This window comes from Morone saxatilis, unplaced genomic scaffold (assembly GCF_004916995.1).
Source record: "Morone saxatilis isolate NCDOM2014 unplaced genomic scaffold, NCSU_SB_2.0 Contig18, whole genome shotgun sequence".
NCBI lineage: Eukaryota > Metazoa > Chordata > Actinopteri > Moronidae > Morone > Morone saxatilis.
The window spans coordinates 29,462,465-29,474,338 of NW_023339740.1; the positions used below are offsets into that span (position 1 = coordinate 29,462,465).

Here is an 11,874-nt window from a genome sequence, read left to right on the forward strand (position 1 = left end):
AGACGCAGTATAAAGCAGTAATGAGACGCAGTACAGTAAAGAGATGTCCTTCCATTTCTGATTATTTGTGGTGTGAAAGCAAACAGGCCAATCACAGGATGTTATGATGGTAGACATGTGATTGTAGCAGCTAGACTGTGAATAAATCTGCTGATTGTGAACAAAACAATGAAAGTAAAGGTGAGTCAGAGCGTTAAAGAGGCTGTTTGATGTGACTCTAATGAAGAGGGGATAAAAACGAACCCTGCAGGCGTGTTTCCTGCTGGCAGTCGCTGAGCTCCACTAGAGGGAGGAATGACTTTGTGCTGTGAGAAACACAAACACAGGCATATATTGATTCCAGGTTTAACACGGAGATACAGTCAGAACATGTTGCTGATGTGTGAATACTTTGTTAATGTGTTTTAATGTGTGTGGAGGCGGTCACGTTCACTCCTTAAATCCTAAATGAAGAACAGCAGCGTTCCACTCTGACGGAGACGCTGCTGTTTGCTCGTCAGCAGGTGTGTGAGACAGGTGTGTAATGTGGATTGATATTCCCTCAGCAGTCTCGCTGTACGAGCAATATGCTGCTCATTCACTGCCAGAGAAGACCGAGTGGCACGGCTGGAATCAATTACCTGCTACAGAGACTCATTCATTTTGATCTTTCCTGAGAGGAGGAGCTGCTCTCGGTGTTATTTAGAGGAGCGGTGAGGGAGCACGGTTTATCACACGTCCTTCAAAAGTCGCTCATCTTAACAGCTGAGGACACGAAAAGTTCAGATCTGCCTTTAAACTCTCAGTCCAGACTGAAATATCTCCACCACTGATGAATGGACTTTGTTGAAATGTGGTTCAAACCTTCATGTCCCCACTGTAATAACTTTATTGATCCTCTGACTTTTCATTCAGATGATCATCAGCCATAGATCATGTTAGCACCAGGTGGAGTCTTGATGTGGGTTGTTATGAGTTCTTTCAGAGGAAGTGAGGTGGATCTGTTGGTTGGTTGCTGCTGATCTGGATCTGTTTTCCCCTCGTTAGAGACACAACATGGACGCTTGTTCAGCAGTGAGACTGTTTCTGTGCTGTCAACCTCTAAAGGGAACGAGGCCTCAGCTCTCAGCAGGGATAGATTGATGTGACCCATCAGCTCATTGTGAAGTCTGACCCACATGTTAATGGTCTCTGTGAAATGGATCAGCACCTCCTTCTATTAATGAAACCCACAGACAGCAAGTCATATCACAGACAGACTCATATCAGCCACAAGGAGACTCATATCAGCCACAAGGAGACCCATATTCAGCCACAAGGGAAGACCTCATTATCCAGCCAAGCCAAGAAGACTCCATATAAACCACAAGGAGACTCATATCAGCCACAGAGACACATGAGTACATGAGTGTTATGAGTGCAACTGAAAGTCAAATATCAAATATAAGTTATAATATATAATATAATATATAAGTTATAGTAGATAATGTAATATAAGTTATAATATGATATAAGTTATAGTAGATGAATAGATGATAGTTAGTGGAGGTTAGATTTCGGTAGTCAGACGTGTTTTCAAACAAAAAAAGTATAAACGCTGTTTACTGCTTTCACCTGGTTTCTTTAGGTCGATTTCATTGCTTTAATTTGTCACACTTCATTTCTCCTTTCTTACCCTCCTTCCTCACTTTCTGCTCCTTCTCTTCCTTTCTCTCTCTCCACCCTCCCTCTGTATGTCCTTCCTGCCCTCTCATCAGTATTTGTGTCCATCCTGCAGAGCTACCTGCATTAAATCAAGGCTTGATTAACACCTCCACCATTTGGCTCTGTAAATCACTGGGTCATTCATCACACACTGGCTGCTCTCGTGATGTTGTGTCATCTGTTGTTAACTAAGCCTGATCTCAGTTATTGATTAGCTCACTAATCAGTTTGATTGAATGCCAGGCAGGGCTTTTCCATCTGCATAAAGTACACGTGAGAGGAATGAAGTACACGGTGCAGTTTCTGGTAGTACAGGTTTTAGGAATGAAATCTTCACTGAGCTCCTCATTAACTAATGTTACAGGTTCTGTAACAGACAGGACAAAGACTAAAGCGTCCACGGGGGGGCGCCAGAGAGTTGAAGGTAAATTTGAGTCAAAAACCTCAGAGTGAGAACTGAGTGAAATGTGGACATACAGACATGAAACACACATTGATATCAGTTTAAACAGCGCTCCCACAAACATGGAAACCTAGGATATTAGAGACTAGTTTTCCAGTTATAAAAACACCTGGAAATTAATTAAAATGACCAAATATCCTTCAAATAATCGTTGTTGTCCTGGGAACTCTAATCTCTACATAAACCTGGGTGTGTATTTAGTTTGAAACCTGAAATCTAGGAGGAGCTGCGTGCTGTGATACCAGACGTGGAGTAATATGGCCTTGTGGCAATCAATTGAGTCATTGTTACAGTTAAACTGTAGTTAATTCGCTGGAGGCTGAAGCAGAAGAATCTGCTGCAGTGAGAACAGCCAATAACGGCATGAAAGTGAGCTAAAGAGGACTGCCCCATTTACACCAACCACCTACCTGTAATGAACCTGAGGCACTTCATGAAGGAGGAACTAAAATGGAGTTAAATGTGTCAATGGGAGGGCTACTGGTAAATTATATGAGCAAGTGCTGTCCTGCATTGTAGAGAAAACTCCTGGAAAATAACGTGGGACTCCTGTTTAAAGAGGAGGAAGGAGGTGCTGCGTGGCTCAGATATCTGATCTGACAGGTGCTCGTTAGTTCAGGCAGGTGAAGGTAAACAGCAAAAATCCAGAAAGTGGTGCAGATAATCATGGAAACATGCTAAGCCTTTGCCTCTATGGATGCAGAGTTTCTACCTGTAAACTACACTTATTGTTTTTGTGAGCAGACAGGAAGATTCAGTAGAAGATCTCAACATTAACAAGCTTTGCTACAGTTGTTAGGTAATCAATAATTATTGATGAAGGGACTGAACTATGTGGGCGTTAGATAATAAAATCAACGGGATTCGCTTGGATGAGCTGCGTTTGTTTGCCGCCTTCTGCAGTTAACAAAGGGCGGTGACAACTCCTCTAAAATCACCTACTGCTGTACTGTACGAGCAGGGAATAAATCCACTGAATGTAACTGAACTTTGTTTCTTTCTTTGTGGACCAGATGATTTGGCCAGTAAAGCAAACATCATCATCGACCCCGCAGAGATCCAGACCACGTCTATGGATGACCTGGACGAGGACGAGGAGAGCGGGGCAGCACAGGTGGCGTGTTTCTCTTTCCATGTGATCTTTTTTTTAATCTTCATATTAATTCTACATATTGATAAATACATATTAATTACACTAATTATGGTTGTGTAATTAACAGTAACAAACTAGTTCTATGAATGTATTTAGAAAAGCAGAAGAGTAATGCAGCTACTGGACAAAACTATAATGTTGTCGTTGTTGTTGTTGTTGTCGTTGTCATTGTTGTCATGGTTGTCGTTGTCATTGTTGTCGTTGTTGTTGTCGTTGTTGTCGTCGTTGTTGTCGTTGTCGTTGTTGTTGTTGTTGTTGATTTCTGCACCACAAATTAAACCTAAAAAAACTATTAAAATCATAATGATGGAATACTTTTGTATTTATTATTATTGGTATTAGTAGTAGTAGTAGTAATAAAATAAAAATAATAAATACAGGTGTTTAAGTCAACGAGACAGACATTTCTAAATAGTTTTACACGGTTTTCTGATTGGAAAAACAATATCTGATTGCTTTTATACCATGCCCAGTGTTCTGCATCTGCGGCGCCCCCTAGTGGTGTATTTCAATGAAACTTAGTGGATGTGTTCCAGGTCCATATGGACATATCCTGTGAGACAATTGGCGAAATGTTGTTGACTTATGTCTATTTAGTGTTGCTGAGCACACCCCCTTCAAGCTTATTGGTCAATACGTTGAAAATTAAATAAGATATCAATAAATCTTATAAAAGTATTGATCAGCTTCATCCGTTGATGATCCACAGAAGATCTGGTAACAGTCGGAGAGACGATTCAGCAGTAGACGACTAAAATGTGACTATAGTTCTGAGTCCAGTTTCAGCTTCGACTAACTTAAAATTGGCTTTTTGGGCCGTATTGACAACGCCACCATCTGGCTGATTGGGCTCATGTTTCCAGAAGGATTCAGGTTTTGCAGCAGACGAATAATAAACTATTTAAAGCAAAGTAGAATGAAATCAGTTGAAACACAGCTCATCATTGAAGGTTTGTGTTTTTATCGACAGAGGCCGTTTGGTGCAGCGGCGATGGGCGGAGCTCTGGCGAGGCCCAGCTGGTTGAGTTCTCCCACTCTGGGTCGAGCCAATCGTTTCTTGAGCACGGCTGCCGTCAGTCTCATGACCCCCAGACGACCCCTCACACAGCCAGAGAAAGTGAAAGTTCGCACCCTCGCCGTGGAGCAGAGGACTGAGGAGGACAGTGAGTAGCTCTCAGAGGCAGGTCGCTGTGTGTGAACCTCAAAGACGCTAATTTAGACTTTTTAATGATATTGATCCTGTATTGACAGACTGTGAATTGACGGCCTTTAGCTCGTGTTTCTAGAGTTACGTTGTTGTTACGAACACGTTAGAATTGTTAAAATGTGATATTTCTTAAAGGGAGTTTGGTGCAGGGAGCTTTTAGTTGGATTCAACTGCTGATATGGATCATTGTTAACGTTTAGTCTCCACTACAGAAAACACTAGCTAACTGATAAAGGCTGATCAGGTTGTCTGATGTTAGTTTGATTAATGCTTTAATAATGGGAGTATTGATTATTGATCAGACTGATCAGGATCAATATCAGCGTCACACAGATTACACACTCACAAAAACATTCAATAAAGAATTAAATTGAACTGTGGAACCTTGTTGCTGCTGGTGAAACTTTAATTTGCAGTTTCCTACATTCAGAATATTTATCTGTTGACTGCTGGAAGCAGGTTGGGTTTTATTAGACGTAATCAGCCTCACATGTAGACTTCAGGTCTCATGTTGATATTATTCTTTAACACTGGCCAACCTTCATTAGCTAGGTTTAAACAGCTGTGTTTGTATTCACTCAGTGTCCAGTGAGGAACCGGATCCATGATGGACTCCTGTTAGAAAAGCCAGTGTGAGGCCAATTATCCAGCTGGATCCCACCCACGGGACCCCACACCTGGAGTCTCTTATGTTTCCTCTCACTTTCTCTTTTCTTTCCTGTTTGTTTCTCCTCAACCTGAAGTCGAGGGAAGCCATGGTAACGACGGCCTGTTGCTGGGGCGACCGCTGGAGGAGCCCGATCAGCCAATCGCAGACAAGTCCCTTCTGGAGATTGTTGATGGGATCGTGATGATGTACAACCTGAGTGTTCATCAGCAGCTGGGAAAGGTGAGTTAGTGTTTACACTAACTACAAGTGTTTGTACTGTCTCTTATTATTATTGTTACTGTTATCATTATTATTATTATTGTTATACTGTATTTTATAATATATTACATACTATAGTCTAGTAGTGTGTAATATATTATTTTATACTGTATTTTATATATATTATTATTTACTGTACCTCACACATGTCACAGGAAAATGTGTTTGAGTGATGAAGGTCAGAATAAGGTTTATCAGCGGTTCTACAACCAGTTCATCACATAAAACAGGTATGTGACTGTGGATGTTCCTGGAGACTAATGTGACTGTTGATTAATCCAAACTTTAAATTTAGGCTAATCTTACAAGTAAATGCTCCGAAAACAGTCAAATTGATCACAACCACAACAACAACAACAACAACAACAACAACAACAACTGGCGCCGGTGTCATAGCAGAACTCGGGCTGCAAATCAGACCAGACTTCTTCGTCTTCGTCTTCGTCTTCGTACACTGTGAAAATTCCTGTTTGAAGGTTTTCATGGATCCGATTGATCATCGTAAGATTTCTGATTTCTGATCAGGTTTATTTAAGATTCAGGAACTTGTTTTCTTCTCCGAATATGAGACACATTTCTTCATCTTCAACATCTCAGAACCTTAAGGTTTGTGAGTGAATAAAAGGAAGGTTTGTGGTTGAAGATGAGCAGTAGTGTGCATTCAAACACTGAATAAAAGAGTATATATTGTGAACACAATAGGTTAATGTTGCATATTTTATTCATATGTAAGAATCTGACCTTCACACAGAGGCTCTGATAAACTCTGAAATGTGATTGTGAAGTCAGTGTGTGATCTCCGGTGACTGACTGATCAGTTGAGGTTTCACAAACGTCCTTTTCTTGGTCGAGCTGCTGGTTTAAAAGCTGTGTTAATAATTCTTATGTGGTTGTAGCATCATTCAGCGTTCTGACTCTTCAGTTGGTCTCATGGGTCAGTTCTAACACTGAGGGGAACCAAATCTACAAATAGTCGCTTTAACCTCGGATTACTGCGGCTTCAGCACACTGCAGCCAAAGAAAACAGGCTAACAGAGGAAATGAAAAGCAAATTAGAGTCTTCACAAGTGCAATATGAGGATACACAAATACAGACTACACAACAAGTTCTAAACACCACAGAGCACAAGAGTTGTCATCATGTTTTGAGTTATTTACAGGATGTGGTGCAGATAATACTGTAGTTCTGTGCCCCAGTAAGCTTATTATAGCACCAAATGAACTTTAATGTGTGTAAATGTAAAACTGGCAGGCAGAAAGTCAGGACAGATCTAAAGAATGAATAAATGAATCCTCTGCATACTGTGTATAATGTAACCTTTCACAACCCACAGCATGTGAAAGGTTGCATTTAAATACATCATGTACTGGAACTTTATCAAAAAATCTCAAATTCAGTTCAATTCGATTTATTTCTTTTTTTTTTTAAAATTTAGATTTTATTTGGAAAAGGCAGTATCATGACATACATTCTTTCAATATTTCAGCAAATGAAAAAGTAAATGCATAAAAGATACTTTTCTGTTTTTTTAAGTGTATATATATATATATATATATATATACACAGAAAAGAGTATTCTAAGATAAGAGAAGAATTCTCTTACAGAGATCCATCTTCACTTCCAAGAATATAAGTCCGTGTATATCCTTCCACATGTATAGACTGAACATAAATTTGCACATACAGATCAATATCCACATGCATAACCACTTTTTTTTCCCCACTTATAATCCTATGCTTATTTGTACTAAAATCTGTCAACAATTTTTTCACCTTCTATTAGAAAAATAACGATATACAATGGAACCAAGGGATTTTTTATTTCTATTATTTCTATCAAAAGGGGAAGAGCATGGAAAATCAGTGAAATCAAACAAAGTCTGCTCGCGTTGGGGCTATAAATTCAATCCATTTATTCCAGATTCCTGATAAAATTGGTCTTTTTGGGTCCTCAAAGAATATGTCAACTTTTCCATTAAGAAAATTTCCAAAATTATTCCATACCAATCCTCCAATGTAGGAGGCACTGGGTTCAGCCATTTTCTAGTGATTGATTTTTTACTTGCCGCCAAAAGGGCCTGCAGCAGCTTTATATCTCTCCTTCCTGTCAAGAACACAACATGGCCCAGATAAAGAGTCTCCAAGTTCATGGGAATTTGAGTCCTAAATACCGTGGTTAATGTTTTGTGGATGGCATTCCAATATAGGTTCAATTTAGGGCAGTCCCAGAATATGTGGAAATGATTTGCCTCCATTGAGCCACACTGTTTCCAGCATGTCGAGCTCCTATTATTGTATTTTTCCTGGTGAGGCGTCTTAAAATATCTTATAACATTTTTCCAGCAGTGTTCTCTCCACTCCGTGGAGGCAGTTGAGGACCACTGGAAGCTGCAAACTTGCCCCCAGGTTTCCTCAGAGAGCCTTATTCCTGCTTCTTTTTCCCACTTATCTTTAATATATAAGGTGTTTTCATTCTTAGCGAAAAAAAGAGCAATTGACTTATTTGGTATTGCCTTAAAGGCTGAATTCAGGATCTTGTGAAACTCAAATTCTACTGTTGATAAATCTTTAAGACTGCACTTCTGATTAAAATAATGTCGAACTTGGAGGTATCTGAAAAAGTCACTATGTTCTAGGCCATGTTTGTCCTACAGAGACTTGAAACTCTGTAGCGTACCCTTGTGTGTAAAAGAAAGATAGGTTGTAAGTCCTTTCCTTGTCCAGGTTTCAAATCTTTTATCCGTCCTATTTAGTGTGAGATCTGAATCATATGCACACCATCTAAAAAGTCTTAGCATATCATCAATTCCATTTGACTTAACCACCTTATGCCATATATTTAATGTAAGATTTATCCAAGGGTTTTTTAACTCTTCAAATTGAGCTGCGAGACCTCTGTCAGCTATTGTTGCTTGTAAGGGAAAATTTGCTGCCATTTCTAATTCCATCTCCTTCCATTTGGCCTTGTACTCCCCATTGTACCAATACAGCAGAGGAATTAGCTGTGAGGCATAAAAGTACTTTCTTAGGTTAGGGAGAGCCATGCCTCCACTGTTTTTTCTTAGTTGTAAAATATTAAACCAAATTCTTGGTTTCTTTCCTTGCCAAATAAACCTGGAGATCCATTTATCCCATTCCTTGAATTGATTGTCATTCACCTCCACTGGGAGAGTCCGGAAAATATACAGTAATCTAGGGAGGATGCTCATTTTTACTGCGTCTATTCTTGAACTCAAACTCAAAAAAGGGTGGGGGGATTAAGGCCCAATCTATGCACATCTGATTTTATTTCAAAATAAGGCCCTATAATTTGCTTGTTATAGGTTTTGAGGGATCTTTCGTCAACCTATTCCGCTAGGATATTGTAGTGATTCAGGCTTCCCAGTTAATGTTATATCATCTTATAGATGTTTTGAAGCAATAAAGTTTAGAATCATTAATGTGTTTTCGATATGTTAAAGTTTATAGCCGATACCTTCCAAAATCAGTTCGCAATGTCATCAAACATGTAAAGATTTTTCAGGCTCTCACAGATAGACCAGGACATTCGTCAACAAATAAAGCACATTTCTGTTGATCCTGCCACCTTAATGCTTTCGGATACCTTCATTTTGTCTTATTGCTTGGCCCTAGGGTTCGATAAATTAGAGCAAAGAGAGGGAGGGATATTGGGCAACTCCTGCTAGTTCCTCTCTCCCAGCGTAAAAGAAATTTAGTAAGATCTCCATTAATCTTTATTCGTGCTGTCGGCTATCAAATAGGAGGCCTTGATTACTCTAAAAATCTATCCTTGAGAATCCCAATTTTCCCAAGATTTTATACAAAAAGACCATCTAATGAATCAAAGCCTTCTCCGGTCTAGTTCCAGTCTATCATTGTTCATTTTTGTCTTTGGTTATCTGTTCTAGAATGTGTAGGGTCCTTCTTATGTTGTCTAAAGTTTGTCTGTGCCGGATGAATCCAGTTTGGTCTAGGTGGATGAGGTTGGGTAACAGGTTTTCTAATCTGCGAGCTAAAATTGATGTGAATAATTTGTAATCCAGATTTAGAACACTGACAGGCCTGTAATTGCTACATTCCTGTTTGTCTTTATCCTCCTTGGGAATAACTGAGATAACTGCCTCCCTCCAGGAGGGAGGAATTTCTCCTTTTTGCATAATCCAGTTAAATGTCCTAAGTAGTAATGGAGATAACTATGGTTTCAAAGATCTCTACCACTCCGTGGTAAAACCATCTGAGCCTGGACACTTACCAATCTTTAATTAGAGATAGCCAAATCCAGTTCTTTGATAGAGATTGGCCGAGTTAACTCAACTTTATTCAAATTTGTGAGTCTGGGCAGTTCTAGGGAACTCAATAAAGCGTCAATTTGGTTCTCATTGGAAGCCTGGGGTTGGTAATACAGCTCCCGTTAAAATATCTCAAAGCTCTCTTGGATTTTCCCTAATTTATCTTTGACCTGTTTTGTTTTGGGATTTTTAATTTTATAAATCGTATTTTCAACCTGTTGTTTGCGTAATTTGTACGATAAAAGTTTTGCTGATTTGCCTCCTACTTCGTAATTCTTTTGCTTCAGGAAGAGCAGCCTTTTCTGTGTTTCTAGTGTGTATAGATTATCGATTTCCTTTTGCAGTTGTTTAATTTCTCCTTTGTGGTTAAGATTACCTCTATTGCTATCAGCAGCTGTTTTAGTTTTCCCTGCAGGTTCGCCAATCTTTGACCTCTAAGCTTCTTCTGATATGTAGTAATAGAAATAATTTTCCCTCTCATTATGGCTTTCAATGTGTCCCACACAATTATTGGTGATACTTCTCCTGAATCATTAAATTCTAAATACTCTTTAATGTCTTCTTTAAGTTTCTCCAGTATTTTTGGGTCATTAAGAATGTTTGAGTTTAATTTCCACTTCTTATTTTCTTTTCCAGAATTAATGACAAAGAAATCAGGCTATGGTCTGAAAGGTCAATTGTTGCAATATTACAGTCTTGTATTTTAAATTTATCTTTACTAAACATGAAGAAGTAGTCTATCCTCGAGTAGACTGAATTTGGAAAAGAGTAATGTGTATAGTCTCTACTGGAGGGGTAAAGTTACTTCCACACATCTATAATGCCCAGCTCGTCCATAAAAGATTTCACTTTCTTAATCAGGGGCCTATTCTGAATAGCTTCTCCTGACGAATCCAGTGCTGGGTTTAGCCTAATATTAAAATCCCCACCACAGATTACCACTCCCTGAGAGTTGACCATTAGGTCAAATATACGTCTATATAATAGCCATTCGCTTCCTGTTGGGGCATAAACATTCAATAATGTTATTTCAGTCCCCTCTATTCTCCCTGTGATGCTAATAAATCTCCCCTCTTTGTCTTTGGTCTCTGAAAGATGCTCATAGTTAAGTGTACTTGATATAAGGATGGCAACTCCTCTTCTGTGACCCAGCTTATATGATGAGTAAAATACATGTCGGAAGCCTAACCTTTTTAATTTTTCATGTTCGGATTGACTCATATGTGTTTCTTGGAGGAGAGCTACTTGGGCCTTCTCTTTTTTAAATTTTGACAAAATCTTAGTTCTTTTAACTGCATTCAGAACCCCATTAACGTTAAATGAAATTATTTTCACAGGTCCATTATGCATTTTGTTTAAACTGAAATAAATGATCACTCTTCCCTTCAAAATAAACAGTAAGTAATCCCTTCTCAACCAAGAAAACAAAACCAGTGAGGTCTCTTCGTAGACCTGTCTGACTCTGAGGGATAACCTCTGTATCCTAACTGGACTAGAGGGCCCTCAGTCTTGATAGCAGTCGTGATAGGAACTCTCTTTTTTCTATATATGTATATGTCTCGACTGTATCACTAAGATTTACATTATTTCGTCTAATGTATTTTCTTAATACTTACGAACCTATACCTGATCCTCACCAGTCTTAAATCAGTCTGTGTTCTCCGTTTGTTCACGTCTGAAAACTTGCAGCTTTTCCCTGTAACTTGCTCCGCTGCTCCGAGGTGTGCGCCGAGTTCTCGCCTGCTGCCATGAACACCACTGGATCCTCTCCAGAAGCGATTTCGGTTCTGTAATTACTTTCACTGGCAATCCCCGGACTGCTAGTTCTGACGTTGCCTCTCCTCATTCACCACAATCCTCGCCTCAGCTTCATCCATCCTCAAATTAGTCTTGGCTATTTCTCCTTTGATATCTTCAAGTTGTTTTTTGTTGTCTTGTCTGAACTCCCGTATCTCTTTGAGGATCAGAGCTAGGTCCGCTGATTTTTCTCTGACGTCCCCTCGGTTGCTATTCGTGGGAAGGCTAACGTTAGCCTTACCTTCCACCTGTTGCTGCATCTCGTTAGTTTTATCGAGGTTCCGAGCGGGCATTTTACCTTTATTTTTAGACGTCATCCTCACCCCTTCTATGGATTTACATAAGATAATTCA

General features: G+C 39.4%; 1 protein-coding gene across 1 annotated transcript; it reads left to right on the forward strand.

Annotated features, from left to right (window-relative positions):
• Positions 1-1,201: 1,201 nt before the first annotated feature.
• LOC118328776 (E3 ubiquitin-protein ligase RNF123-like) lies at positions 1,202-9,352 on the forward strand. The gene is made up of 5 exons (XM_035662676.1): positions 1,202-1,379; positions 3,160-3,260; positions 4,270-4,462; positions 5,250-5,395; positions 9,344-9,352. Exons 1-5 carry the CDS (start codon positions 1,202-1,204, stop codon positions 9,350-9,352), a joined length of 627 nt encoding a protein of 208 aa, XP_035518569.1.
• The last annotated feature ends 2,522 nt before the right edge of the window (positions 9,353-11,874 follow it).

Excerpts from the sequence above, each read along its gene's own strand:
- LOC118328776 (XM_035662676.1), top strand. The coding sequence starts at position 1,202 with ATGAAACCCACAGACAGCAAGTCATATCACAGACAGACTCATATCAGC. Across the intron at positions 1,380-3,159 it reads TCAGCCACAGAGACACATGA|ATGATTTGGCCAGTAAAGCA; the intron begins GTACATGAGTGT and ends TTTGTGGACCAG. Across the intron at positions 4,463-5,249 it reads GCAGAGGACTGAGGAGGACA|TCGAGGGAAGCCATGGTAAC; the intron begins GTGAGTAGCTCT and ends CTCAACCTGAAG.